We start from the raw sequence: 27,930 nt of genomic DNA, 5'->3' as shown, positions 1-27,930 counted from the left end.
CACCCCATAGGTCAGTCTGAAACTAAAACTAAAAGCAGCTAGATATGTCCTAGGCCAGTACTGTTCACTTGCAAAGGTCAATCTTCACCCTACCTAAGCCTGTCTGTCATCTTTTTGCATCTACAATAACATGCCTGATGACATGCCTTTGGAATAAGTAAGTTCCTCCTTTCCCACCCTCAGAGCACCACCACTGCACCGAGCAGAGACCCAGTCCCCTCGTTGTTAACATGTTCACTGTCAACCCCCTGACACCCACCTTACACATAAACATATGTGTACATCCGTTTTACTTTCTATCCAACTCCAGAGACTCCCCCCCCCACACTTATCACCAATGACTTTCATGCAACCCACTTACGTCTTCCCTCTGATTCTGATGAACAGAATAAATGGTAAAACTGCCATTTAAAGCGCATTTTCTCATCTGCTGAGATTTTGCTTCCCCCATGCAGAGGAGCCATTCATAGTGTGTTTTTATTTTTTTTCCTCTCCAGGGCTGGACTCCGATTCCATTTGAGACTAATAAGAAAACAACCATATGGCCCTCCTCCAATCCCCAACCCAGGCTGTTTATCGCCGTCAGCAGCGTGGATGGCACTGGAGCCAGCTCTGCATCACCAGGCCTGGCACCGTCAGGCACCTACAGCGAGAAGCTCTGGAGAACAGGGCTGGAGAAAGGACTGACGTGCCAAGGGCACTACCAGAGGCCTCTACCCACACTACTTCCTGAGCATAGTGCAGTGGGTGGAGGGAGCTGTCAGAGTAGAGGGTAATCCAGGCACACAGGGAGCCGGCAGAATAAAATGCCACTGGAGCAGCCACACCTGCCTCCTCACTGGGCTTCCCAACGCCAGGCATTCCCCAATTATTTGCATAAAACAGCACCCTGAGCCTCACAATAATGCTGAGTTAGACTAAAATCGTCAATGCTTTACAGACAGAGAAACTGAGGCTCAGTGGATTCAGCAACTCACCCAAGGTCACACAGTTGCTAAGAGACAGAACTGGGATTTGAACCCAAGCTGTGTAAATAGCTGTCACAAGTTCAGACTTCAGGGTATCAGGCAGGTGATGACAGTGTCTCTCCAGGTGTCGAGAAGAGGGCCACTCTGACCCCACACCCCCCCCCCCAGATGCCTGCTGACAGACCCACCACTACTGTCATTGGCAGGAGCACAGCTGGCAGGAGACATAGGATACTCTAGTTTTGTTGTCTCTTTGAAAAGCAAAACCCTCAGCTCTGAGAATTACTGTCTACTCGGTGAAAAGCAACTAGAGTTTGCAACGCCAGAGGATACTATGTGACACTCAATCTTCCAAAACTCAGCTTTCTCATGACATGACCATGTCTTAAACTTGACTATAATTATGTATATAAATCTGCTTTGTGATCACTAAAGGGGTCTGGAAGCTAAGGTATCATTAGAATGTAACAGGAAGAGTTGCAGCAAATCCTGGGAGCTGAGGAGAACACCCGTCACCAAGTAGTGCAAGCACGCGGATTCAGAGTAGCTCTACAAGCCCTCATGGAAAGGTCAGATTTTGCCTGGGAAAAGGAGAGAGAGAACTACATAACCAGGCACTGGGAGAAGAGAGATCATGAGGAGACAAAGAAACAGCCCCCATATGGAAAAAAAAAAAAAAAGCAGGCATTATCAGAAAAGGAAGTAAACAAAATGGAGACAAGCAACCTGTCAGAGAAATAATTCAGAGAAATGGTCATAAGGTGGATGAAAAGAAAGGAAGACAAATCTGACAATATGTGTAAGAACCAAGAGAAAATGAAGAACCAAGAAGAAATGAAAAATGCACTGATGCTTAACGAACTCAATAGAAAGCATGGACAGTAGCCTAGAAGAAGCAGAGGACTGCACCAGTGAGCTAAACTATAAGGTAGGAAAAAATACCCAAGTAGAGCAGCTTCCAGAAAACAAAAACAAAAACAAAAAACAAAAAAAAAAAATTAAAAAGCAGGAGGAGAGCCTAAGGGAACTTTGGGACAACACACAGAATAGAAAAACATCTGCATAATAGGGTCACAGAAGGAGAGGAAACTGAGCAATGAATAGAAAACCTGTTTGAACAAATAATGACAGAAAACTTCCCTGATAGGGAAGAAAAACCCACACAAATACAAGAAATTCAAGAGTCTCAAACAAAATGAACCCCAAAAGACCAACATATATCACATAGTCATATCCATTGATGCAGAAAAAGCATTTGACAAAATTCAACACCCTTTCTTGATAAAAACTCTCAACAAGGTGGGAATAGAAGGACCGTACCTCAACATAATAAGAGCCATATATGATAAATCCACAGCCAACATCATATTCAATGGACAAAAACTAAAACCATTTCCCCTAAGAACAGGAACAAGACAGGGATGCCCACTCTCACCACTCCTGTTTGACATAGTACTGGAAGTACTAGCCATTGCAATTAGATAAGAAGAAGAAATAAAAAACATCCAAATAGGAAAAGAAGAAGTATAGCATATACTCTGTTGTTATTTGCAGATGACATGATCCTATTTAATAAAAGAGTAATATGCAAATTGACCATACCTCCACTACACCCACAAGCCATGCCCACCAGCCAATCGGGAGCAAGTATGCAAATTAACACAACCAAGATGGCTGCAGCCACGGAGTCAGCAGGAGGCTTGGTTTTCCCTGGCAATGGAGGAAGCCAACCTTCCCACACACCCTGGCCACCCCTGGACTCCTCTCAAGGCTACAAAGTTTCAATTATAGAATATAAATAAATCACAACAAAGATGGCAGCAGCCATGGAGCTGGAGAGAGCAGGAGGCTAGGGTTGCCCCGGCAATGGAGGAAGCCAAGCTTCCTAGCCTGCCTTGGCATCTGCTCAAGGCTACAAAGTTTCAATTGTAGAAGATAAATAAATCCCAACAAAAATGGCTATGGCCACAGAGTAGCAGGAGGCTTGGGTTGCCCTGGCGATGGAGAAAGCCAAGCTTTTGACCCACCCTGGCCTGCCCTGGCCTCCACTCAAGGCTACAAAGTTTCAAGTATAGAAGATAAATAAATCCCAGATACCAGGGCTTCCGCTTGGGTCCCCAGTGGGAGGGGAGGGGGGGTCCAGCCTGCAAAGCACTACAGGCCCCTTGCCCAGGCCACCCCGTGAGATAGAGAAAGAAGATAGAGATAGAGAAAGACATAACCAGATGGAAGAACATACCATGTTCATGGATTGGTAGAATCAACATCATTAAGGGAACCCCCACCCTGATAGAGAACACCATTCAGGGCAAAACAAATGGTCCCCATTCCATGCACCAGCCTCTATCCTATCTAATAAAAGAGTAATATGCAAATTGGCTCCAAAATACAAGATGGTGGCCCCCTTGTGGACACAAGATGGCTACCACAAAATGGTCAGCAGAGGAGGGCAGTTGGGAAAGACTAGGTCTGCAAGGAAGGGCAGTTGTGGGCAATCAGGCCAGCAGGGGAGGGAAGTTACGGGTTACCAGGCCTGCAGAGGCAGGAAGTTGGGGGTGACCAGGCCTGCAGGGAAGGGCAGTTGGGGGGTATCCAGGCTGCAGGAGAGAGCAGTTGGGGGGAACCAGGCCTGCAGAGGAGGACAGTTAGGGGTGACCAGGCCTGCAGGGAGGGCAGTTAGGGGCAATCAGGCTAACAGGGAAGCAGTTAGGCATCAATCAAGCTGGCATGCAGAAGGGGTTAGGGGCAATCAGGAAGACAGGCAGACAGGCAAGCAGTTGGGAGCCAGCATTCCTGGATTGTGAGAGGGATGTCCGACTGCCCGCTTAGGCCCGATCCGATGGGGATCGGGCCTAAACGGGCAGTCAGACATCCCTCGAGGGGTTCCAGATTGGAGAGGGTGCAGGCTGGGCTAAGAGACACACACTCCCTCCCATGCATGAATTTCGTGCACCAGGCCTCTAGTATTATACATAAAAAAACCAAAAGACTCCATCAAAAAACTATTATACTTAATAAATGAATTCGGCAATGTAGCAGGATACAAAATTAACACCAAGAAATTTATGGCATGAAAAAAGTAATCCCATTTACCATCGAACCAAAAAAATTAAGATACCTAGGAATAAACTTAACTAGGGAGATAAAAGACCTATATGCAGAAAACTATAGGACACTGAAAAAAAAGAGATAGAGAAAGACATAACCAGATGGAAGAACATACCATGTTCATGGATTGGTAGAATCAACATCATTAAAATGTCCATACTACCCAAAGCAATCTATAGATTCAATGCACTCCCCATTAAAATACCAATGGCATATTTTACAAACCTAGAAAGAACTATACAAAAATTCATCTGGAATAAAAAAAAGAACCCAAATAGCACAGCAATCCTGAGAAAAAAGAACAAAGTAGGTGGAACTCAAGCTGTATTACAAGGCCTTTGAAAACAGCCTGGTACTGTCACAAGGACAGACATATAGATCAACGGAATAGAATAGAGAACCCAGATATCGACCCAAACCACTATGCCCAATTAATATTTGACAAAGGAGGCATGAACATACAATGGAATCAGGACAGTCTCTTCAATAAATGGTGTTGGGAAAATTGGACAGATACATGCCAAAAAATGAAACTAAACCACCAACTTAAACCATAAATAAAAATAAACTCAAAATGGATAGAGGGCTTAAACATAAGATGGGAAACCATAAAAATACTAGAGGAATTCACAGGCAGAGAATTCTCAGTCATATGCCAAAACAATTTCTTTATAGATACCACTCCTAGGGCAATGGAAACTAAAGAGAAAATAAACAAATGGGACTACATCAAAATAAAAAGCTTTTCATAGCAAAAGAAACCTTCAACAAACCAACAAGAAAGCCCACTGTATGGGAGAACATAAATATTTGCAAATGTTATCACTGATGAAGGTTTAATCTCCAACATCTACAGGGAACTTATACAACTTAATAAGAGAAAGATTCTAAATAGAATCTTTTCAAAAGAAAGACAGAAGGAAGGCCAAGAGACACATAAAAACATGCTCAAAGTCACTAATTATCCGAGAGATGCAAATCAAAACAACAATGTGGTACCATCTCACACCTGTCAGAATGGCAACCATCAACAAATCAACAAAGTGCTGGCGAGGATGCGGAGACAAAGGAACCCTCATGCACTGTTGGTGGGAATGCAGACTGGTGCAGCCACTGTGGAGAACAGTATGGAGTTTCCTCAAAAAACTGAAAATGGAACTTCCATTTGACCCAATAATCCCACTCCTAGGAATATATTCCAAGAATCTAGAAACACCAATAAGAAAGGATATATGCACCCCTATGTCCATAGCAGCACAATTCACCATAGCTAAGATTTGGAAACAGCATAAATGCCCATCAGCCGATGAGTGAGTTAGAAAACCGTGGGACATCTACAAGATGGAATACTACGCTGCTATAAAAAAGTAATTCTGACTATTTGCAGCAGCATGGATGGACCTGGAGAGCATTATGTCAAGTGAAATAAGCCAGAAAATGAAAGAAAAATACCACCTGATCTCACTCATTTATGGAAAATAAAGAACATTATAACCTGATGAACAAAAAGATAGATACAGAAGCAGTAAAACACCGAACAGACTGTCAAATTACATCGGGAAGGTGGGGAGTGTTGGGACAGGGGTGAAAGAGATCAACCAAAGGACTTGTCTTCATGCATATAAGCACAACCAATGGACACAAGACTCTGGGTGGGTAGGATGAGGGCATGGATAGGGGGTGGGGGAGGCTGGGGGAAGGTCCATGGGGAAAAAGAAAAGGAGATATATATATACTACTATATGTAATACTTTAAACAATAAAAAAATGGAATGTAATAGGAAGTTTTCATAGGAATTTGTACAAAGGTTATAATTATGTTCCTATCATATTAACATACGTCAGGATCTACGCATGAGTCACAGGAAACAAGCTACGGATGCAGCAATATCACGGCCGAGTCTCAAAAATATCAGAAAAGAAGCCAGGCAGGCCTGGGAGTGAGCACGGCGCCATTCTACTTACACATAAGCCTAGGAAATGCCCCCTAATCTAGAAGGAAGGAATTGGGTCGTCGCTGCCCGAGATGGGGTGCACAGAGCCTGACAGCAAAGGAGCACGAGAAACCTTTTAGGGGTGAAGGGCACATACTGCGTCTGTGGTGCTGATTCCTCATGTGCTCATCTATCAGAACTGACCACCCTCTGAATAGGCTGATATAGCATGTAAATGAGACCTGGGTAAGCTGGGAAAGAGCACAGGTCAAGGTATTTCCTTTGGAACCGGGTCTAGGGGACTTACAGTTGTAGCCCAAGGCTGCCCGGAGACATAGCCCAGGCTGGGTATGTCCTCACTCCTCAGAGCCTCTTCTCTTCTCTTCTTTTTTTTTTTTTTTTTTTTTTTTTTAAGAGTGAGTAGAAGGGAAGGAGAAAGACGGAGAGAGAGAAACATCAATTGATTGCCTCCCTCACAAACCCTATCAGGGCTGGGGATGGAGCCTGCAACCAAGGTAGGTGCCCTTACCTGGAATTAAACCAGACCTTCAGTCCATGGGCTGATACTCTATCCACTGAGTCAAACCGATCACAGCTCAACTCATCTTTAAAATGAGGCTCTAATTGTGAGTTTTACCTCGTGGGTTTGCTGCGCTGATCAAGAGGGATATTCAGTGAATGAGAGCAATTTTTCAACTGTAAAATAACACAAATGGAAGGGAGTGCTGTGGGCAGCTGGCCACTGGGTGGAGACTTCCTTGCTGCACCCACCTGTAAGATCCCCTGGGTGCCTGGGCGCCTGGGCGCCATGGTTTGTCTCCTCTTTCTATCCAACCCACCTGGGAAAGCAGCTGTAGCCCCACCCAGAATCCGCCACAATTCAGAAATGCCGAGTTGGCCAAGTATTCTCAGGGAATCGAACCAATGTCAATTGCCAGATAAGCTGGAGAAGGCCAGAGACACTGGATATTTTTACTCATGGGCTCTCCAAGTTCCTCTCAACTCCTGCACAGCCAGCTTCGAGCTCCTTTATCTTCAGGCAGGGGTTGCAGCTAAAGCAGCTTCCTGTCCAGGGTAAAGTCAAAGGCACTTCTTCCAACTCTCTCCTGTAGTGGTCTTCTCGTGCCTTGGGCGCTGTCCAGATGTTCTCAGCAGGAGAAACGACAAAGAACAGCACCTGGGACTCCTGGCTGAGGATCTCAACCACCCTCACACCCAACCCAGCACAATAATATCATAATCATGCTTCTTGTACCCAGATTACACTTTTAACTTCTCCAAGTCCTTTCCTGCCCTGATATCATTTTGTCTTTTCAAAGCCTTTTGAAGACAGGTATTGCGATGCCTGGTCAGCATATTAATAAAAAGGCGTTGAACAGAATACTTAAAAGCAGCTAGTAGTCAGACAGAAGCTGAACTGGAAGGTCATCTGACCCTGGGTTACAATATCCTTTTGCAAGGTTATATCTCTCAGAGATTATATCTCTCAATCATTAGGAAACATGCTAAAGCCTTTGGCTACAGATAAAGTACCAGCCAGGGGTAGCCTCAAACCCCAATCAAAAACAAACAAAAATCAACAAAAGGCAGAGCTGTATCAGCCAGGACTCCACAAACACATTGTTCAGAGACTCACTTCCACAGTGGGCCACAAACTACAGAAGAGACAAGATAAGAGATAAGAGATGAGAGCCTCACCCCCAGGCAGTGCGAAGGCAAGCAGGGGAGAGGGCTGACAGAGGGCTATGCCCACAACTCTCCACAGTTCCTGTGCAGCCACCTCAGCCTTTGTCCTTTCCTTCCCACCAACCTCGCTCCAGCCTTGACAAAGCTGGGCCTTTATTTTTAGAACTTTTAGAACAGAACAGACTATTGGACATAGATAAAAAAGAAAAAGAGAAGGGTAGGCTATTTTGACTCCTTGAAAGTTTTCTTCCTGAGATCTCCCCACCCCCACCTTCCACTGCTCACACACAGACACCACTCCTCTCCCCTCCCCCAAGGCCCGGTCTTCCCCGGCACAGTCTGGGCAGAGCTAAAAGTCCTAAGGTGGAGAGGAAGTCAGCACAGGTCCAAGGGGATGGGAGCTGGAGCGAGCATAGCCCAGGTCCCCCTGCCTGCTCAGGTCTTCCTCCCTGTTGCTCAGACAAGCACTGAAGAAGCAGCTATAGATCAACACTGTGCCCCTCAGAAGGCCAAGGGGCCCAGGGGGCAAGTGGCTTTTCCAAGACCACCGGCCACTCGACTAGAATGGGCCTGGCTCCTGAGCTCTCTGACAGCACTGGCTGCCACTGTGCTCTCTTCCATCAGAGTCATCCCTCCTTCCCTTCACTGCCAAGTCATCCTCATCCCAGGAGACCTCTCCGCTCTCTCCTGCCTTCCATGTCATCCTGCTCCTTCCTCCATGCCTAAGGCCTAAAAGGGAGGCTTCTTGGAAGCTAAGCCTAACACTCTTGCTCTCTTTCTTCTCAACCGTGTAAAATAGTTAACAGTCTACTCTCTGAAATCTCGGTGGTCCCTTCTCACTGACCTGAGTTTTGTTAAGAAGGCTGACCACATCGGCCTTTCTGGGGGGAGTAGAAGAGATCTTGTCCCTACAATTCGGGCATCAGGACCAGGCCCAGTGCTTGGAGGCCAGTGGAAGCGATACCAGCCTAGGTGGAGAGTGGAACTAGGTCAGGGATGCCAAGGGCTCAGCCCACATGGAGGCAGAGAATTTGAAGGAGACAGAACACTCTCAGCTTTTCAGTAAAGAGAGGCAGTGCTAGTAGCAATAATAGTAGCTGTGACATGTGGAATCGTCCAGGAAGATGCTAAACATATTCACAGGTGTCTTTTAGGAAAGAGATAGGGAGATCTGACTGACAGAGGAGTAGGTAATGTGACCATGGAGATGTGGCCAGAGTGATGTGGCCACTAGCCAAAGAATGCCAGCAGTCCCCAGGAACTGGAAGAGGCAAGGTGTGGATTCTCCTCAAGGACCTCCAGGTGGGGCACAGCCCTGCTGTCACCTTCATTTCAGCCTAGTGATGCTGATCTAGGGCCTCTGTCTTCCAGAACTATGAGGGAATAAATGTATGTTGTTTTAAGTCACCCAATTTGTGGTAGCTTGTTACAGAAGCCACAGAAACGGATGTAGTAACTGACATTTAATGGCTGCCCACTCTGTACCAGGCCTTTCAGTACCTATTTATCCACATTCACTCATTCTATCCTGGCCCTGGCCATGAGGCACACTGCCTGGTGTGAATCCCCAATGCACTGCTCCCTGTTGTGACGCTGTATGTAACCTCTCAAAACCCATTTCCCAACTCATGTAACGGGCATATAGTTTCCCTTCTCACTGGGTGACTAAGATGATAAAATGGTAACAGGTAAAGTTAGAACTGGACATAGAAAGTTCTTGGTGAATGCTAACTACTATGAGATCTCAGGGGGTGAGCAAGTAAAAATTAAGCCATCATCCGAATGTCAGGACAAGGACCAGATTCCTGGACCCAGAACAGTAGGAAGAAATCCCTTTAAAGCCAGCTTGAATGGCAAACATGATGGTCTGAGCAGTTAAGTATTTCTTCCCTTGACTAAACAATTTAAGTCCTAACACTGGCCTCATTTCTTGAAGGGAAAATGCCCCTGCCGGTGCTACTTCTGCAGCCCTGTCCAGCAGACTTCCGGCCCCTGCATCCCATTCCTGAGGACAGCGCACTGCATCCATCATCCCACAGGACACTCCCCTGCAGAGCCCACATCTTGTCCCTACAACTCCGGCATCAGGACCAGGCCCAGTGCTTGGAGGCCAGTGGAAGAGAAGCTTGGGTCCATTCCATGGCTTCCCAGCAAGAGGGTGAAATGGAAAAGTAGGGTCTGCTTTTATGTAGAGGTTGCAGCCAGCTTAGTAAAGAATAAACAAGGCCTGCCAGAGGGCACCCTGCAGGGGAGGGCACTTTTCATGGCCTCTGCCTTCCCAGTGAAGTTTGCCAGCTCCCCCTTCAGGGGATGTAATTCTCGGAAGCAGCGCCACCGGCTCCCAGGCAGTGTCCCCACCTACGAGCTGCAGGCACCCAGGGAGCAGGCCGCCTAGAATTGGTGCCAGCCCACAATCTGGGATGCCCAGCTCCAGAGACTCCTGCTGCTGCCCCTGTGAAGACCAGGCCTCTCACCGGCTGCAAGGCGGCCACCTGCGCGCTCAGCCCTGCCCACCCGCCCTCCGGGGAACCAGGACAGAGGGTCCGCTCCCCTCCTTCCTCTCGAACACCCCATGTCAGCGCTGGCATCCACCACTAACCGAGCCCCCAGGTCCCCCGAGAAAGCGCTTCTCCCGGTCCCTTCCTCCCCACCGGGGAACGCAGCCCCACCCGCCGCTCCTCCTACTCGAAGGGGACGGAGCCTAGCGGCTTCGGAGCTGGAGCCCAGGCGGCAGGAGCGCCGGCCCGCAGCCCCGGCCCCTTCCCGCCCCCGGACACCGGGCCGACCACCCCTGCGCTTCGGTCCCGGAGGGCCCGGCCCTCCACGGCCCAGCCTCTGGGGACCTGGGGGCGCCCGGACACACCAGCTGAGACACAGGCTGAGCCCCGCGAGCGGAAAGGCTCTGGGCAAGTACCAGGGGCTCCGCCCCGCGCCCGCGCCCTCGGGCATCCCTGCCGGCGCCCCCGCCCCGCCACACGGGCGCCCCCGCCCCTCGGGACAGGGAGCGGCGGCGGCCCCAGGGGCGGGGAGCGGCGGCCCCGGGACCGGGAGAGGCGGGGGCGCGGGACGGGGAGCGGCGGCCCCGGGACGGGGAGCGGCGGGGAGCGGCGGGGGGACGGGCTGCAGCCGCACTTACGCGCGCGCCCGCGGGAAGCCCATGGACAGGAGCAGGTCCAGCGCCGATCCGTGCCTCACGGTGCCCGGCCGCGGCTGGCGGCTCCGGCGCGGGGCCACCTGGGCGTACAGCTCCTCCCTCGCGGCCATGCCGAGCGCCCGGCGTGCTGGGCCCCGCCGCGCGGCCCGCGGTCCACGGAGGCGCGAGCCCGGCCGTCCGGGGGCGGGGACCGGGCCGGCGGGGCGGGGCGTCCGAGCCGGAGGCGCGCGGAAGGCGGCGGGCTGCTGCGCCCCCTCCCGGGCGGGGCGGTGAGCACTTTCTGAATGGACCGAGCCGCGCGTGGGCGCCGCCCGGCCTCCCTCCCTCCCTCCGGCCCGGCCTCCCTCCCTCCCGCCCCGGCCTCCCTCCCTCCCTCCGTCCCGGCCTCCCTCCCTCCCTCCGCCCCGGCCTCCCTCCCTCCCTCCGCCCCGGCCTCCCTCCCTCCGCCCCGGCCTCCCTCCCTCCCGCCCCGGCCTCCCTTCCTTAAAGCGGCCGCGCCGGGCGACGAGGGTGGCGGGCCGGCTCCCACCCGGCTGGCTGCGTGCGCTGAGCTTGGGGCAGTCGCTCCCAGCGCCCGACCGTCTCCGTGTCTCTTGCAAGACACCAGATCAGCCCAACCCGAATTTCATGTGGTTCTAGATAGGGTTAATAACGGAAATGGAGTGAACTGATGGATGACTTAATGAACTAGAAGGCCAAGCCAGAGGCCAGATGAAAGGTTTTGTTTCCCAAAGACCTGGCAAACCACAGAGGATCCTTACAGCCATTGAAGACCGACTCCTCCAGCCGGCGGACAGTTGGTCACACTGGAAACCTGCCAAGCTCTCCAAGACTGAGAGTGAGGTCAGAGTGGGACCTCTGACTGGGGTCTCGGAGGGAAGAGGCAGGAGGCGAGCACAGGGCTGAAAAAGGAAGAGGGAGGAGAAGATGAAAAGAGGAAGGAGGAGGAGGGAGGGAAAGGAGGAAGTGGGGAGTGGAAGGAGGGTGAGGAAGGAGGTACCCAGAAGCCTGGAAGAGATATTCAGAGGAATGGTATTCAAATTCCATTAAGGAAAAAGTGCCAAGTGAATAAAAGGATTCGGAGAGAGTGGTCCTCCCTGGCCAGCAGTGAGGAGTCAGTACATTACTTCATAGGTTGGACAAAACTACTCCCACCTCCAACAGATGGATTTCCTACCCGTACCCTCTCCTGCAAGCCCACCCCAGGAGCTGGGCTCAGAGCTGTCAAGGTTCTTTCCTTTGGAGGTAACTTATGATATTTTCCTCCGTCAGGGACAAGGGGTTCGCTTAGAAAAGGCCCAGAGCAAACCCAAGCTGCTCCTCTTTCGCGGGTAACTTACTGGACTCCTGTATGTGTCAAACATTGTGCTAAACATAAATGACCCGACTCATTGAATTTTTACAAGGATCCAATGGAATGCGTGTGATTATTTTCTTAATTTTACAGATGAGAAATCTCAGCTCGGAGAAGCTGAGGAAGATCGTGGAGCTGGTAAATGCATGGCCAGAGCTTCTATCCTCAGTGGTGCGCTGGGCAAGTTGCTCCTGCCTTCTTCAGCCCCGCACCCTCATCTGTACCCGTACCATCATAGTTCCTTACACACACAGGGTTCCTCAAAAATGTCAGCTCCTGGCCCTTTATGGAGTGTGGGGGAGGGGTGGTGAGCAGCATTCATGAGCAGCTTTTTCATTTTGCTTTAAAAGACATCTAAAAGTTTTACCAGGGAAAATGATAGTTTCAATTCTCTTAGCCCAGAATTGGTTTTCTGAAGAATACCCAGAGGTTTTGAAAGTGGGGAGATAAGAACTACTGGGCCTTAAGCAACAATGTGCATACTTCCTGGGGGGAGCCTTGCAGAGGGCTTTTCCCGGGCATGGAGCACAGGGCTGGGCTGGGAAGACAGAACCTAGTAGTCATCCTCCTTGGGAATGTGTTCAGTAGAGGATGGCAAACCTTCCCAATATTGGGAACTTCTTCCAAATGCCTGGGCTTAGAGTCAAGATCTGGAGCCTCGTCAAGAGCTACTAATGCCTGTGGAAGTTCTTGTTAACCATAGCGCTACACAAATCACAAATCATAACTCAAACGTAATGAGACCTTTCTGTATGCTAGTGCTGCTTTTAGGTTCTCAAAGATAGAACTCACTCTCTCAATAAGGTGTAGGGGTGGGAGGGCACCATGTGCCTGACAATGAGGTCAGACCAAACCTAGGTTCAGCATCCTCAGTTCTTGGGTTCTGGCTAGGAAAGAATTCAAAGCCAAGACTCCAACTATAAGAGAATGTTCAGTTATAAAATTACAGAGGTAGAAGAAGTAATTCGTAGAAGAGATGTGCTGAGGAAATGAGTTATGGAGTCAAAGGAAGGGGCTCAGAGTGAAGCTAATGGTAATGTGAAGGGGCGTGGCGTTGTTTTGGAGGAGAAAGGGAAAAGCATGGCTGTGCTCCCGGAGGGAGAGGGTCTGCCTTGGGTTTTAAAGGTGGAGATGTTAGGGGAATAGAAGATTCAGCAGCTTTCCAGGGCAGAGGGTCATCATTCAATGCAGCTGGTCCTGAGGTCAGCCATAAGGACACTGGTCTGAGTTTGCTGCTCTTCTGGACCTGGAGGTGAAATATAACTGAGGCCTAATTATCTCTGAGGAGGAAAGGTCAGGAAGTCTAAACCAATGACCAGTGATATGTGAGGGAGAAAGGCCACCCTGGGGGCGAGCTCCTACCCCACCATTGTTCTTTGCTCGGCACCTGGGGCTTTCCACTCTGATGACCTTCTGTACCTGGCGCACTTCCTTGCTCTGCCCATGTCTGTCCAACTGCCTACCACGTCACTCCTGTAACTAGCTAGCTAATATTAATAACAGGAAAAGAACAAATGGGACGCCAGACATTTTAAGCATGGTTATTTGGGTAGCTTCACCAGAAAACTATAAATCATACTCCACAGGGAACTGCCAGTCCATTCCCTGCAAGTCCCTGGGGGAAGGGACCCATAAGGGGAGAAATGGATGCATGTGCAGTGAAGCTGGGTGATGTAGGAAAGCTGCTTGTCTGTCAGTCTGGTCTGAGGAACAAAGAAAATTGGCTAGAGGGGGTAGAGCACTGCAAGCTCAGAAAACCCCGAAGGATCCATTGGTTAAGCTCTTAGTTAAAAACCCCAAAGAATTCTTACTTTCTTGTTTCTCTTGTATGTTCCTGCTTCCTTGCAGGTGCTTGCTCTGTGACCCAAGCTAGCCTACCATGTGGCCTTAGCGCCATGGGGAATCCACACTCAATGGACTATGGCAGGGAAGACAAGCTGAGTAAGATGCTGGATTGGACGTGCTTCGACATGGAATGGAAGCTTGGGCAGTGGCCTTAATTCTAGCTTGCTGAAGAAAAGGTGGGACTTTTCTCATGGCATAGGGAAGGAAGTGGGACCTTGCAAGGGAACTGCTTGATGTTACCTCACCAATAAAGCTTTCCATGATACCTCAGCCTCCTGTGGGAGCCTCAGGAAATCCTTTCTTCCGAGGCAAACCAAGAACTCCACATCTACCTGCAACAGGTGTGTCCTTTCAGGGTTGTATTCTCCACTGGTTGATTCTGTTGTAAACATAAATGACTGCAACAGGTAGAAATGGTAGGGCCACCCTACCAGTAACAACCATATTATCACTGGCCACTTTACAAATATATTGAAACAGATCTTGTCAAATATCATATGTCGAATAAGTGGTAGAAACGGGATTTGAACTCTTAAAGTTTGTCCAAACAGCCATTTACCACTATTGTTATGATGGTAAAGAGATACCAACCATTAAAATAACATGGTTGCCCAGCCAGTGTGGCTCAATGATTGAGTGTTGACCTATGAACCAGGAGGTCACTGTTTGGATTCCCAGTCACATGCCCGCATTGCAGGCTCCATCCCCAGTGTGGGGTATGCAGGAGGCAACTGATCAATGATGCCCTATCTCTGATGTTTCTATCTCCATCTTCCTACCTCTCTGAAATCAATAAAAATATATTTTTAAAAAAATAACATGATCACCTTTTGACTCCTTTTATGCCCCTTGACACAAAATTGCTGGATCTCTGTTTCTTCAGAAAAATTGAATTAACTGTCTTTGTGTGGGAAAAAGAAGCTTTCTTCTGCCCTCAAGTTTCTTTCCTAATAACCGAGTAGACATGCAACTGATTCACAAGAGGAAATAACCAACAGGGGAACCCCAAGTGCATGAGGAAGAGTCAGGGTTCAAAGACAGAAAGGGAACATGGGTACCTAGGACATTCTGAGCTAGGGATGGGTAAGGTACCTTGAGGGCTTTGATGGATCATTTCAGGAAAATAAAAAAGCGGTTATTAGCAGTTTGCCCTTTCCAATAGATAATCTCTATTATGGGTAAGACCCCTTACTCAAATTCATCTAGGTAGTTAAGATGGGGCAGAAGCTTCTCTTGAGCCTTTACTAGAGCTGAAGTTGCCTTTAGCTCAAAACAATCTGCTACCACAGAGGCACAACTTGGGGTTGCTCTTTCTGAACCTCTAAATCTTCTTTTTCTAGGAAAACTTGGAGGAAATGATGGATATAAAATAGCTTTAGGTAGTCTGGAGAAAGCACTATGGAAAGCCAAACACCTGTTTTGTCTGGGGCACTTTTATAGACATCCCAGCCTGACTACCTCACTGTCCTTCAGCTTAGTGCCAGCAGCCAGACTGCTGCCATTGTTTTGCAAGGGGTAGGGGGCTGGCAATTAAGATGCACTGTGATTTAATGGTATTGACTTTTAAAAGCTAGGGAAAGCTTTATAAATGTCCATATTGTTATTTTACAAGGAGAGATGACTTTGCATCTGACAGGATCTCTGATGTGAGGCCATGGCCAGCATGGCCTGGGTTCAAAGACCTGGAGGAAGGGCTGATGTGCAAATTAATACACAAGACAAGAAATATAAATTTGGAAATTAGGGGGAAGCCAGTTGTGAACTTTTTTGAGGGACCAAATTCCACTGAATCTCTGTTCCCATCTGCCTTTTATTTACTAGAATACACAATTGCCTTTTAGGAATGCAAACAGCCATATCAATGGTAATGTTCAGGGAAACAATAAAGAGAACATCAGGTTTGGGGGTTGCCTTGCCTATTGAGTCAGCAGCAGATAATAAAATGCAGATGCTCAGCCCTGTGAATATCAAAGCCCATTCAGCCTTCTGACCAAACTTCTCACATTTGTATTAATTACTGTTGATCCTGGCTCCCTACATTCTAACAGCAGGGAGCTGCCCTGCAGAGGGAGACACTGGAAAGTAGCTTGAAGCTGCTTCCTCAGAAGAGAAGGCAAATTATCATGTACCCCTGAACTGATAGTGAAGTCAAATACACTCGGCCACAGCCTCTTTCATTCCTGTGACCACTGTTTAACTCTGCCCCTACTGACCCAGCCACTTTCTTATTGTGTTAGCCCTTCTGAAAATGGGCACATGGAAGCCCAAGATGGGCCTAGTTAACTGAACTCGTAGTTTCTTAGGTGTGTCCCATGTCTTTTCTTTCTTTCTGCCCTAGAGAAAAGTTCCAATGACTGAATTAGGAACAGGCTGTAGACAGGAGAACCCAGATGGTGGCATAGGTAAATGTCTGTACTCACCACCTCCATCAATCACATCAAAATTACAACTAAAATACAGAACAACCAACATCCAGAACTACCGGAAAGCTGGCTGAATGGAAGTCCTACAACTAAAGAAGTAAAAAAGAAGGAATACTGAGACTGTAGGAAGGGCAGAGGCACAGAGCGGGCTAGTCCAACTCCCACCATGTGTGCTGTTTTTAATCAGGAGGGAGGTTCCTGCTGCTAGCGCTGCCCATGAGGACCAAGGGGTTCCAGCCCCACATGATAGCCCCATTCCAGGCTTCCCGAGCAGGAGGAGAAATCCCCATGACTACTAGCTGTAAAATCCAGCACAGACTGGGTCTTAGAGACACAGAGGCTGCTGGAGACCCAGCTGTTCTCTTAAAGGGCCAGCACACGAACTGAACTTACATGGTCCAGCTTCCTCTGAGCTACAGCACAGGGCGAGTTTCTGGGGAACCCAGAAACATATGTGGAGGAACTGGGTTGTCTGCCATCAGGGCAGGAACTATGGAGCAGTTTTCTCCCAGACAGAGGTGTTCACAGAAGTCATTATTCCTGTGCTGGGTCCTCCCCAGTGGAGGGCTGACTGGCAGGCATTTCTGTTTGCTCTGCCCTGGTGATTTCCTGAGACCCTACACCATCCAATTTGCAGCCCCACCCAACCTGTGCAGTTGCTTTTGCATATGAATGGCCTACCCTTGCTCAGGCTTCAGATTTTGCTAAAATCTCTCAAACAAGCTGCAGCTGGTGACAGTGTGCTCCAAACCTATCAATAAAAGACCCAAGATCCAGCACTAAAATGTAGCCTTCCTTGCTTCATAGCTGGTCTCTCACCTGGGCACTTGCAAACCTGATAAAAAAAATAGGAAGAATCTACAGATCTCTCTGTAGCTCTTCCCTGATGGCTCCAGGCAGAGGTTGACTCTGCCTGGAGACCCAAGAGCCAGTGCATTCAGTGAACAGCATCAGACCATAGCAGATTACAAATCTATGCATCCACACAACCAAGAAGCAGACTCAGTGAGCACCAAAGCCCCAGTGAAACAAGTCTTGCTCCATAGGAGTTTCTCCTTCACAGCAGCTCTTCCACTGTAGACACAGCCAATTGGCCTGGAGGTGAATTCCTACAGTTACACCAACAGCAATCAAGTCTCAACTACAACAATACTGTGCTCACAGCCCATAAAGGAGTGCACCTGGAGTGCCCAACTTAGATGATAGGGGACGCTAATCCAATGAACCCTCTAGGATACCTACTACACAAGGCCACTCTACAACTCCATGAGACATAGCAGCTCTACCCAATACAGGGAAGCAGCCATACACACTGAGTGGCTAGATTATTATGTGTTCAGAGATCGTAATAAACTGGCCACTCAGCGTATGTGGGTCACGTTTTTTTATCCATTCAGCCCCTTGATGTCTTTTGATTGGAGCATTCAATCCATTTACATTCATGGGTATTATTGATAGGTACTTGTTTGTTGCCATTTTTATTCTTTGTTGTTGTGTTCCTTCTTGCCTTTCTATTTCTTCTTTTTACAACAGAACCTTTAGCGTTTCTTGCATTGCTGGTCTTTTTTGTCTGTGAAGTTTCTGATATCCCCTTCAATTTTGAATGACAGCCTCACTGGATAGAGTATTTTTTCACTCAGTCTATTGCTTTGCAATGCTTTGCATACTTCATTCAATTCCCTTCTGGCCTGATGTGTTTCTGTTGAAAAATCATTTGATAATCTAATGGAAGATCTATTGTAAGTAACTTTTGTCTCTCTCTCACAGCCCTTAAGATTCTATTTCTTTTTTTGCCCTAGCTAGTTTGGCTCAGTGGATAGAGTGTCCGCCCGTGGCCTGAAGGGTAGTTGGTTCAATTCTAGTCAAAGGCATATTCCTGGGTTGTGGTATCTATCCCCAATTAATGACTCATTCTCATCATTGATGTTTCTCCCTCTCCCTCTCCCTCTCCCTTCCTCTCTGAAATCAAGTATTAAAAAAAAAAAAAAAAAAAAAAAAAAAAAAAAAGATTCTCTTCTTCATTAACATTTGTTATTGTAATTACAACATGTCTTGGTGAGGGTCCTTTGGGTTCGTCTTGTATTGGACTCTCCATGCTTGTGTGACTTTTTTCTTTCCCAAATCAGGGAAGATATCTGTCATTATTTCTTCAAATAGGTTTTCTAATCCTTGCTCCTGTTCTTGTCATTCTGGCAACCCTATCTATACTAATAAAAGAGAAACATGCAAATTGACTGTGTCCACTACCCCCACAAGCCAATTAGGAGCAAGTATGCAAATTAACTCAACAAAGATGGCAGTTAATTTGAATACACAGGTGCAGAGCAAAGACTGAAGACAGCATAGAAGGAAGCCTAGCACTGCAGAAGGGAGTGAAGTGATGGAAAGGGAGTGAGGCAGCGGAGACAGAGATGGGAGGGAGGGAGACAGTGTAGAAGGGAGTGAGGCAGCATAGAAAAGAGCGAAGCCCGCTGAGGCAGAAATAGGCTTGAGGAAGCCCTATTCTTGCAGGAATCTTCCTGCAACAGGCCTCTAGTTACTACCGTGTTTCCCCGAAAATCAAACATCCTCTGAAAATAAGACCTACTTACAGGTTTCCTTCTGAGTGAAATATAAGGCATCCCCCCCTCCCCAAAAATAAGGCCACCCTAGGCTCTGTCTCAGAATGAAAATTAATTTACTGTAAACCGGTCACTAGGGCCACCCCAACTGGCGTCTAGAAACCAGTGACGTTACGCAGAATCCTGACCTCACTGCTGTGTGGAGATGGAGCAGAGGTCTGAGTGAGCGGTGAGCGTGGGGAGGGAGAGAGGAGGAGACTTTCACATGTGTGTAGAAGAACAGGAGGATTAGAGCAGACGGGACTAGGCAAAGGTGGTGAGTGCTGGTCTGTCTCTGGTAACACTATCTGATGCTTGCGGTCCCCATCATGATGACTGAAGGTTCTCAGTCAGTGGCAGACCCTGCTCCAGCCCAGATCCAGGCCCCTGCAAGCCCAGTGACAGTCACCAGGCAGGCCCCAGGGGGTAAATGTCTAATAAAGGGGTAGGGGGGATGTCTGGTGAAGGTGTTCAGTAGCACAGGGATGGGGGAAGGGGGATCACTTAAAATGACACAGGAGGATCAGAGGGGACAATCAAAATGACACAGGAGGATCAAAAGGGGTTACTAAAATGGTAATACCCCCTCTGATTCTCCTGTGCCATTTTGATTCCCCCTTCTGATCCCCCCTGCGTCATTTTAAGTGATCCCCCTCTCCCCCTTGATACCCCAATTCCTTTTTTTACCCCTAGAAATGAGCGCAAAAAGAAAAAGCTGCTCCGTGGAGTACAAGAAAGGAATTGTGGAAGACTCTTGGGGCCAAAATCTTACTTCTTTCTACAAAGAGAAGATGTTGAGTATCCGGTTGGTCTGAAAATGGCGAGCAGAGTATGGTAACCTCATTGAACAAGTGGACAAGGGAAATGCTAAAAGCGCAAGTGTGGATCAGGTGGGCAATCATTATTTTCCGAGCTGGAAGACCTGATCTGTGAATTGGTTGTTGATAGGAGAGCAAAGGCTTTGGTTGTGAATAGGGCTCAGATTCAAGAATTTGCCCTTGCAATGGCACCACAGTTTGACATAGCCCTGAAGACTTCAAAGCATCACAACACTGGCTGGATAATTTCCTTCAGCGAAGTGAACTGTCTTTAAGATCTATTGGTACAACATTGTTTAGGTTGGAAGATACTCAAGTTATTAAGCAAGCCCATGCATTCAAGTCCTTTATTGATGATGCTGACTTCTCTAAATACAATCTTTCCAACGTGATTGATATGGATGAAACTGTAGTGTTTATGGGCCAATCATCTCAAACAACAATTGAACATCAGGGTGCCTCCTTAGTGTACATTCCCTCCACTGCTTACGAAAGTGCAGGTATTTCCTATATTTTGGCAATTCGTCTGGATGGCACTAAAATCCCACCTTTAATCATTTCTAATGGCAAGAAGGAAAAGATTGGACGTGTTTGGGGCATTTTTATTCTTGAAACTGAAAAAGCCACACAAGCAGTTATAAGGAAGTGGGTCGATTTAATGCTGCCGCTTGTTATGTGAGGGAGCCAAAGAGGTCTGCTAGTCTGGGATGCAGCCAGCACTCACCATGCTAAAGACATGAAGACATTTCTTCACAAAAGAAAAATAGATCAGATAATGATTCCCGCAGGAATGATGGCCTATCTCCAGACTCTTGATATTGCAATAAACAAGCCATTCAAAGACAATTTGCGCATGGAAATTAATGACTACATTGAAAATAGAATGGAGAGAAATCAGCGTGGATACTTTGTGAAACCTAAACTGCAAGAAGTTGTGATTTGGGTGCAGAATTCATGGGAGAAAATCACTGACAGTTGTATTGCAAGTGCACTGCGAGCAGGCTACCTTGACAAGAAGTACTCATTTAAAGACAGTACTATTGCTAAACATGAGAGATTTGGTCCACTGATTCTGAAAGAAATGGAGTCACAAGAAATTCATCAGGAAATTCAGGAATTGGATTGTTATGATGATGTTCCAGAAGATGATGACACGATTGTCATTGAATAAACAAGTAAATTCTTGATACTGTAGGATTCACAGTTTGTCTGGTTTGTGTTGACAACTACCATACTACCGTACCGTATACAGGTAATAAATTTCCTTTATTTTCATTTAACAATAAATGTGTACTGTATTCTTCTTCATGGAAAAATAAGACATCCCCTGAAAATAAGACCTAGCGCATCTTTGGGAGCAAAAATTAATATAAGACACTGTCTTTTTTTTTTTTTTTTTTTTTGGAGAAACAGGGTATATATTTATATATTTCATTTCATGTTGTCCCAAAGCTCTCTTGGGCTCTCCTGCTTCCTAAATTTTTTCTTCAATAGCTGTTCAGATTGGGTGTGTTTGTCTGCCTTATCTTCTAATTAATTCTTATTGTACTTATATCACTTTTTTATTTGCTCTTGAATCTTACATAAATTGTTCATTTTCTCATCCATTTGGTTTATGAATTTTATGACTATTACCCTGTTTCCCCGAAAATAAGACAGTGTCTTATATTAATTTTTGCTCCCAAAGATGCGCTAGGTCTTATCTTCAGGGGATGTCTTATTTTTCCATGAAGAAGAATATGGTACACATTTATTGTTAAATGAAAATAAAGGAAATTTATTACCTGTATACAGTACGGTAGTACAGTAGTTTTCAACACAAACCAAACTGTGAATCCTACAGTATCAAGAATTTGCTCATTTATTCAATGACAATCATGTCATCATCTTCTGGAACATCATCATAACAATCCAATTCCTGAATTTCCTGATGAATTTCTTGTGACTCCATTTCTTTCAGAATCAGTGGACCAAATCTCTCATGTTTAGCCTAGGGGGGGCCTTATTTTCGGGAATGCCTTATATTTCATTCAGAAGAAACCCTGTAAGTAGGTCTTATTTTCAGAGGATGTCTTATTTTCGGGGAAACACGGTACTCTTATTTTTTGGAGAAGCACAAGGTATTTTATTTTATTATTTTATTTTAAATTAATTTCTATATTAATTAAGGTATTACATATTTATACTCAACCCTCCATTCCAATCCCCCACCCCTCCACTCATGCCCCCACCCCCCTATTGTTCTTGACCACTGGTTAGGCTCATATGTGTGCGCATAAGTCTTTTTGTTGATCTCTCCCTTTTATCCCCACCCTCCTTTTGAGGTCCAACAGTCTGACCCATGGCTCCTTATCTCTGGATCTGTTCTCTGACATATTGCATGCTTCTGTTTCATTTAGTTTCTCTCTGGCAATTCCTACTTTCCTTCCCCCCCTCCCCCCCTTCCCCCGCTCAACATTTTTGCTAACACTGGTCCAAATCTCACTGCCTGGACTGACAACTTGGTCTTGGTGAGCTGGGAATGTAGTCAGAGGCTTGCCTGTGGGAGGCATAGGGCTAGGCCAACGCTGCTGACAGGGAGTACAGTCCCAGGCTTGCCAGCTAGATATGCTGGATCCAGGGCCCAGGACACAGTCTTGCTGGGCAGGGAATGATGCAGTCAAAGGCTTGCCTGTGGGCCATGCAGGACAGGAGCTGACCTCACAGTCTTGGAGGCAGAGAACTCAGCCATAAATTCACCTGCTGGATTGTGGGGGCTGGAGATACACCATAGGTTTGGCAGGCAGGGGATGCAGTCAGAAACTCACCTATGGGAAGCAAAGGGCTGGGCGTATGCCACTGTCTTGGCTGACAGGGAGCACAGTCCCAGGCTTACCAGCAGGACACACTTCAACCAGGACCCACACCACTGGCTTGGCAGGCAGGGAATGCAGATCTAGGATTCCATGCTGGATACATGAGGCAAAAATTGACACCACAGTCTTGGAGGCAGGGAACTCATCCAGAAACTCACCTGAGGGACCACAGGGCTGGGGTGATGCTGTGGGCTTGGCAGGCAGGGGGACATTTCAAGAATCACCAGAGGGCCAGGGCCGATTTGGCTCAGTGGATAGAGCGTCGGCCTGCGGACTGAAAGGTCCCGGGTTAAATTCTGGGCAAGGGCATGTACCTTGGTTGCGGGCACATCCCCAGTGGGGGGTGTGCAGGAGGCAGCTGATCGATGATTCTCTCTCATCGATGTTTCTAACTCTCTATTCCTCTCTTCCTGTGAAAATCAATAAAAAAAAATTAAAAAAAAAAAAAGAAAGAAAAGAAAAGAAAAGAAAAAAGAATCACCAGAGGGATGCTTGGAAACTATGAGGTGGGCTGGTAGGAGGGGAGTGCACTCCTGGAGCCACAGGAGCCCACATCCAGGGAGGATGGTATCCCGGTGTCTGTGATTCTGTAGCTGAGGTAACAGCTCTTTGGCCAGAGTGCCTGTAGGGCCTGGGATGATGTCTGATTCTAGTCCAGGTGGTGATGAGACTGGGCTCCTAGTCATAGCAGCTCTCCCTTCAAGATGGCATGGTTTCTGCTGAACCAACCACCCTGAGTTCAGCAGTAGCAGGGGCTCTCTATCTAGGATAGCCCGGTCTACCAGTCCCACACCACCACCACTACAACTGTCCAACAGGGTCTAACTGTCCCTCATGTCTACACACACACACACACACACACACACACACACACCAAACATCTACACACTCCCCTTTCACTCCCTACCTCACTCATACTCTCTTCCTCACTGCTGATCTGCTTACTGCCATATTCCTTCTCCTCAGGTTTTTTTTATTCTTCCCAATTAAATTTTAGAAGATAGTATTTTTTTTTATTTATTTTATTTTTTTTTTAGGAATATGTCCATTTCATCTAGGTTGTCTGGATTGTTGGAGTAGAGTTGTTTGTAGTATTTTAACACAACCCTTTGTATTTCTGTGGGGTTAGTTGTTATTTCACCTATTTCTGATTTTGTTTATTTGGGCCCTCTCTCTGTTATTCTTGGTGAGCCTGGCTAGAGGTTCATCAATCTTGTTTATCCTTTCCAAGAACCAGCTCTTGGTTTTATTGATATTTTGGGTGTGTGTGTGTGTGTGTGTGTGTGTGTGTGTGTGTGTGTTGTGTTTTGTTTCTTTGTTTTTTTTGTTTTTTGTTTGTTTGCTGTTTTGTTTTTGTTTTTCTCTATGTCATTTATTTCCACTCTGATTTTTATTATTTCCTTTTTTCTGCTTCCTCTGGGCTTTTCTTGTCGCTCTCTTTTTAATTCTGTAAGTTGTAGAGTTAGATAATTTATTACCAGTTTTTCTTTTGTTTTTGGAGGTAGGCCTGTAGTGATATGAAATGTCCTCTCAGGACTGCTTTCACAGTATCCCATTTGGATTGTTGTGTTTTCATTGTCATTTTTTCCCAGGATGTTTTTTTAATTTTTTATTTCATCTTTTATCTCTTTGGTAACCCAATTATTGTTTAATAACATGCTATTTAGCCTCCAATTGTTTTTATTGTAGTTTATTTCTAATTTTATGCCATTGTGATCTAAGAAAATGCTTGATATGATTTAATCTTCTTGAATTTAAAAAGACTTGCATGTGTCCAATACGTGGTCCATCTTTCAGAATGTCCCATGTACATTTGAGAAGAGTATATATTATGTAGCTTGGGAGAGCGATGATCTGAAGATGTCAATTAATTCCATCTGATCAACTGAGTCATTTAGGATTGCTGTTTCTTTGTTGATTTTTTTTTTTTTTTTTTTTTTTTGTCTAATTAAGATCCTCTAGTATGATTGTATTGGTGTCTATCTCTCCTACAATATTTTACATAAGTTTTTTTTTAATGTATTTGGGTGTTCCTGCACTGAGAGCATACATGTTTAACAGAGTTATATTCTCTTGTTGTCTCAGTCCCTTTAATATTATGAAATGGCCTTCCTTATATCTTGTTATAGCCTTCACTTTGAGGTCTATTTTGTCAGATATTAAATATTGCTACCCCAGAGTTTTTCTTTTCATTTCCATTTGTCTAAAAAGGTTTTTTTTCCATCCTTTCACTTTCAGTCTGTGTGAGTCCCCTGTTATGATATGGGTCTCCTGTATACAGCATACCCTGTTTCTCCGAAAATAAGACAGTGTCTTATATTAATTTTTTCTCCCAAAGTTGTGATAGGTCTTATTTTCAGGGGATGTCTTATCTTTCCATGCGCTAGGTCTTATTTTTGGAGGATGTCTTATTTTTCGGGGAAACACAGTATGTATTGGTCATGTTTTCTTATCCATTCAGCCATTCGATATCTTATTATTAGATTGATTAATACATTTATGTTTAAAGTACTTGTTTGTAACTATTTTAATTCATTATTTGGGTGGGGATCAATGGCAGAGCCCAGGCCAGGTGGGAAATGTCTGCCTCTGCTCTGATATTAATCCCAGAGCCCAAGCAGGGTGGGTAGGGCCTCCCTCTGTGCAACATTGATCACAGAGCCCTGACAGGGTGGGCAGACAGGCATGGGGGGCAGTTGGGGAAGATCAGGCTGGGAGGGGGGAGTTGGGGGCAAGCAGGCTGGTGGGGTGATAGTTGGGGGTGAGCAGGCTGGCAGGCAGAGTGGTTAGGGGTGATTAGGCAGGCAGGTGAGTGGTTAGGGGAGATGAGGGATGATTGACTGAAAGTTTAGGCCCAATCCCACAGACATCCTCAAGGGGTCCCGGATTGCGAGAGGGTGCGGGCCAGACTTAGGGACCCCCTATGCATGAATTTTGTGCACAAAGCCTCTAGTCATACCTAATGAAAGAGTAATATGAAAATTAACCATCACCCCACTATACCCTCAAGCCATGCCCACCAGCCCTGACCATCAGCCAATCAGAGCAAATAAACCCAACCAAGATGGCTACAGCCACAGAGAGCAGGAGGGAGGCTTGGGTTTCCTGGCAATGGAGGAAGCCAAGCTTTCTGCCAGCCCTTGTTGACCTAAGCCTCCACTCAAGGTTACAGTTTCAATTATAGGAGGTAAACAAATCCAAACAGAAATGGCAACACTCACTGAAACGGAAAGAGCGGGAGGCTAGAGTTGCCCCGGCAATGGAAGAAGCCAAGTTTTCTGCACACCCTGGCCGCCCCAGGCCTCTGCTTAAGGCTACAAAGTTTCAATTTTAGAAGATACACAAACCCCAAAAGAAATGGCTGCTGGCCAGGGAGCAAGCAAGAAGCTTGGCTCCACTCCAGGCTACAAAGTTTCAATTGTAGAAGGTACGGTAAATAAATTCCAGATACTAGGGCCTCTGCTTGGGTCACCAGGGGGCGTGCAAACCACCATAGGACCCTCGCCCAGGCCGCCCCTTGCCCCACCACCCTGGCACCACCACCCTGATCCTGGACATCCTTTAGGACAAACCAGCTGGCCCCCACTCCTGCACCAGGTCTCTATCCTATCTAATAAAAGAGTAATTTGCATATTGACCATCATTCCAACATACAAAATGGCTGCTCCCATGTGGTCAAAGATGGCTGGTTCCATTTGGACACAAGATAGCCACCACAAGATGGCCAGCAGGGGAGGGTATTTGGGAGGCACCAGGCCTGCAAGGGAGACCAGTTGGGGACAATCAAACTTGCAGGGGAGAGCAGGTAGGGGTGAAAAGGCCAACAGAGGAGGGAAGTTGGGGGCAAAGAGGCGGGCAGGGGAGCAGTTAGACATCAATAAAGCTGGCAGCAGAGTGGTTAGGGGGTGATCAGGCTGGCAGGCAGAAGCAGTTAGGGCAATCAGGAAGGCAGGCAGGCGAGCAGTTGGGAGCCAGCAGTTCTGGATTGTGAGAGGGATGTCTGACTGCCCCTTTAGGGCCTAAAACCACTAGGATCAGGCCAAAATGGGTAGTTGGACATTCCTTGAGGGGTCCAGATTGGAAATGGTGCAGGCTGGGCTGAGGAACAACCCCCTCTGTGCACAATTCGTGCACTGGGCCTCTAGTATATTAATAAAAGTCAATGTAGGAAATACTAGTTGCTTAATTTTTCATTATCATTGAAAATTGAGATTTTCACCCAGAACACTGGTCCCAGGTGGCGCGAACAGTTGGACTCAAAGGAGCTCTCCACTGCACCATGGAAAGGTTAGATTTCACATGGATGGGGTGAGTCCTGGTGGAAGACAGAAATGCGCACTGCGCACTGCGAAGCTGGAGGACCAGGGAGGTGTTTACATGGAGAATACCTGGGCTGTTGGGCTGGTGTGATCTGTGATTGTGGAAGGGACTCCTCAGAACTGCTAACAGGGGGGTTCTCTAAAGAGCAACCTGTGTTGATCTGACACGGAGGGATAGCCTGCGAGTTTCAGAGGTGTGCGGTCTGCTTGGACTTCCCTGCGAACCGGCTGAATGTCACAGAGGGAAAAAAAGCTAGAGAGGCCTTAGGGTCCTGGAAGTCAACCCAGAGACACTGCCACCCAGAGGCTAAATGAAAAATTGACCCTATGTAATAAAAAAATTAAAAAAAACACCAGAAATTAAGGCACCGCCTGCTTAAAAATCAGGACTGGACTACAACACTGAGGAGCAGTGAAACACAGGGAAATGCAATACTGTCCGGACTGGGAAACAGGCGTGCCAAACAGAACAATAGAGGAAGTGAATGACCTTTACTACTGCACATTTTATTTTTTTAATTTTTTTAACTTTTGTTTTTACTTTCATTAGTTGCATCATTTACTCAATAAATTATTTTTTTTACTCACTTGATTTTACCTTTTTAATTATTACATTTGTATTTGTAATCAGCATTATTACTACTACTATTTTACATTTTTATTTTATTTACTTTTCTTATTTTTATTTTTTAAAGTGTCATTTTTATTTGCTCTTTATTTTACTTCGGGATTAGTGTTCTACAGTCTATTTTCACCTTTCCTTCACCATCACTTTATTCTATTTCAACTTTACCTTTATGCCATCACTCTCTTCCTAACCTTTCCCCCTTTGGTGTCCTGTTTATCTTAACCCTTTCCTGCTCTAG

At 46.7% G+C, this 27,930-nt stretch overlaps 1 protein-coding gene and 1 long non-coding RNA gene across 5 annotated transcripts in view; one reads left to right on the top strand and one right to left on the bottom strand.

Moving 5' to 3' along the window:
• Positions 1-11,089, bottom strand: part of UBASH3B (ubiquitin associated and SH3 domain containing B) — a 136,277-nt gene extending 125,188 nt beyond the window's left edge. For all 3 annotated transcript variants that reach the window (XR_014793557.1, XM_084868432.1, XM_084868433.1), the window contains exon 1: positions 10,833-11,089. Coding sequence is in view for 2 of the 3 variants with exons in the window: in XM_084868432.1 (XP_084724558.1) it covers positions 10,833-10,960 (128 nt within the window). In the remaining variant the exon portion in view is untranslated. The remainder of the gene's footprint in view (positions 1-10,832) is intronic.
• Positions 11,090-11,614: 525 nt separating this feature from the next.
• Positions 11,615-14,864, top strand: LOC311613942. 2 transcript variants are annotated; one of them, XR_014793559.1, is made up of 2 exons: positions 11,615-12,375; positions 14,053-14,864. It is a non-coding gene; the product is annotated as an uncharacterized lncRNA (long non-coding RNA). The 2 variants fall into 2 exon arrangements; XR_014793560.1 differs by having other exon boundaries at positions 11,615-13,456.
• The last annotated feature ends 13,066 nt before the right edge of the window (positions 14,865-27,930 follow it).

This window comes from Pipistrellus hanaki (genome assembly GCF_964339955.1).
Source record: "Pipistrellus hanaki genome assembly, chromosome: 19".
Taxonomy (NCBI): domain Eukaryota; kingdom Metazoa; phylum Chordata; class Mammalia; order Chiroptera; family Vespertilionidae; genus Pipistrellus; species Pipistrellus hanaki.
Note: the sequence above shows the minus strand (reverse complement) of the source record. Positions and strands in the feature narration are given on the sequence as shown.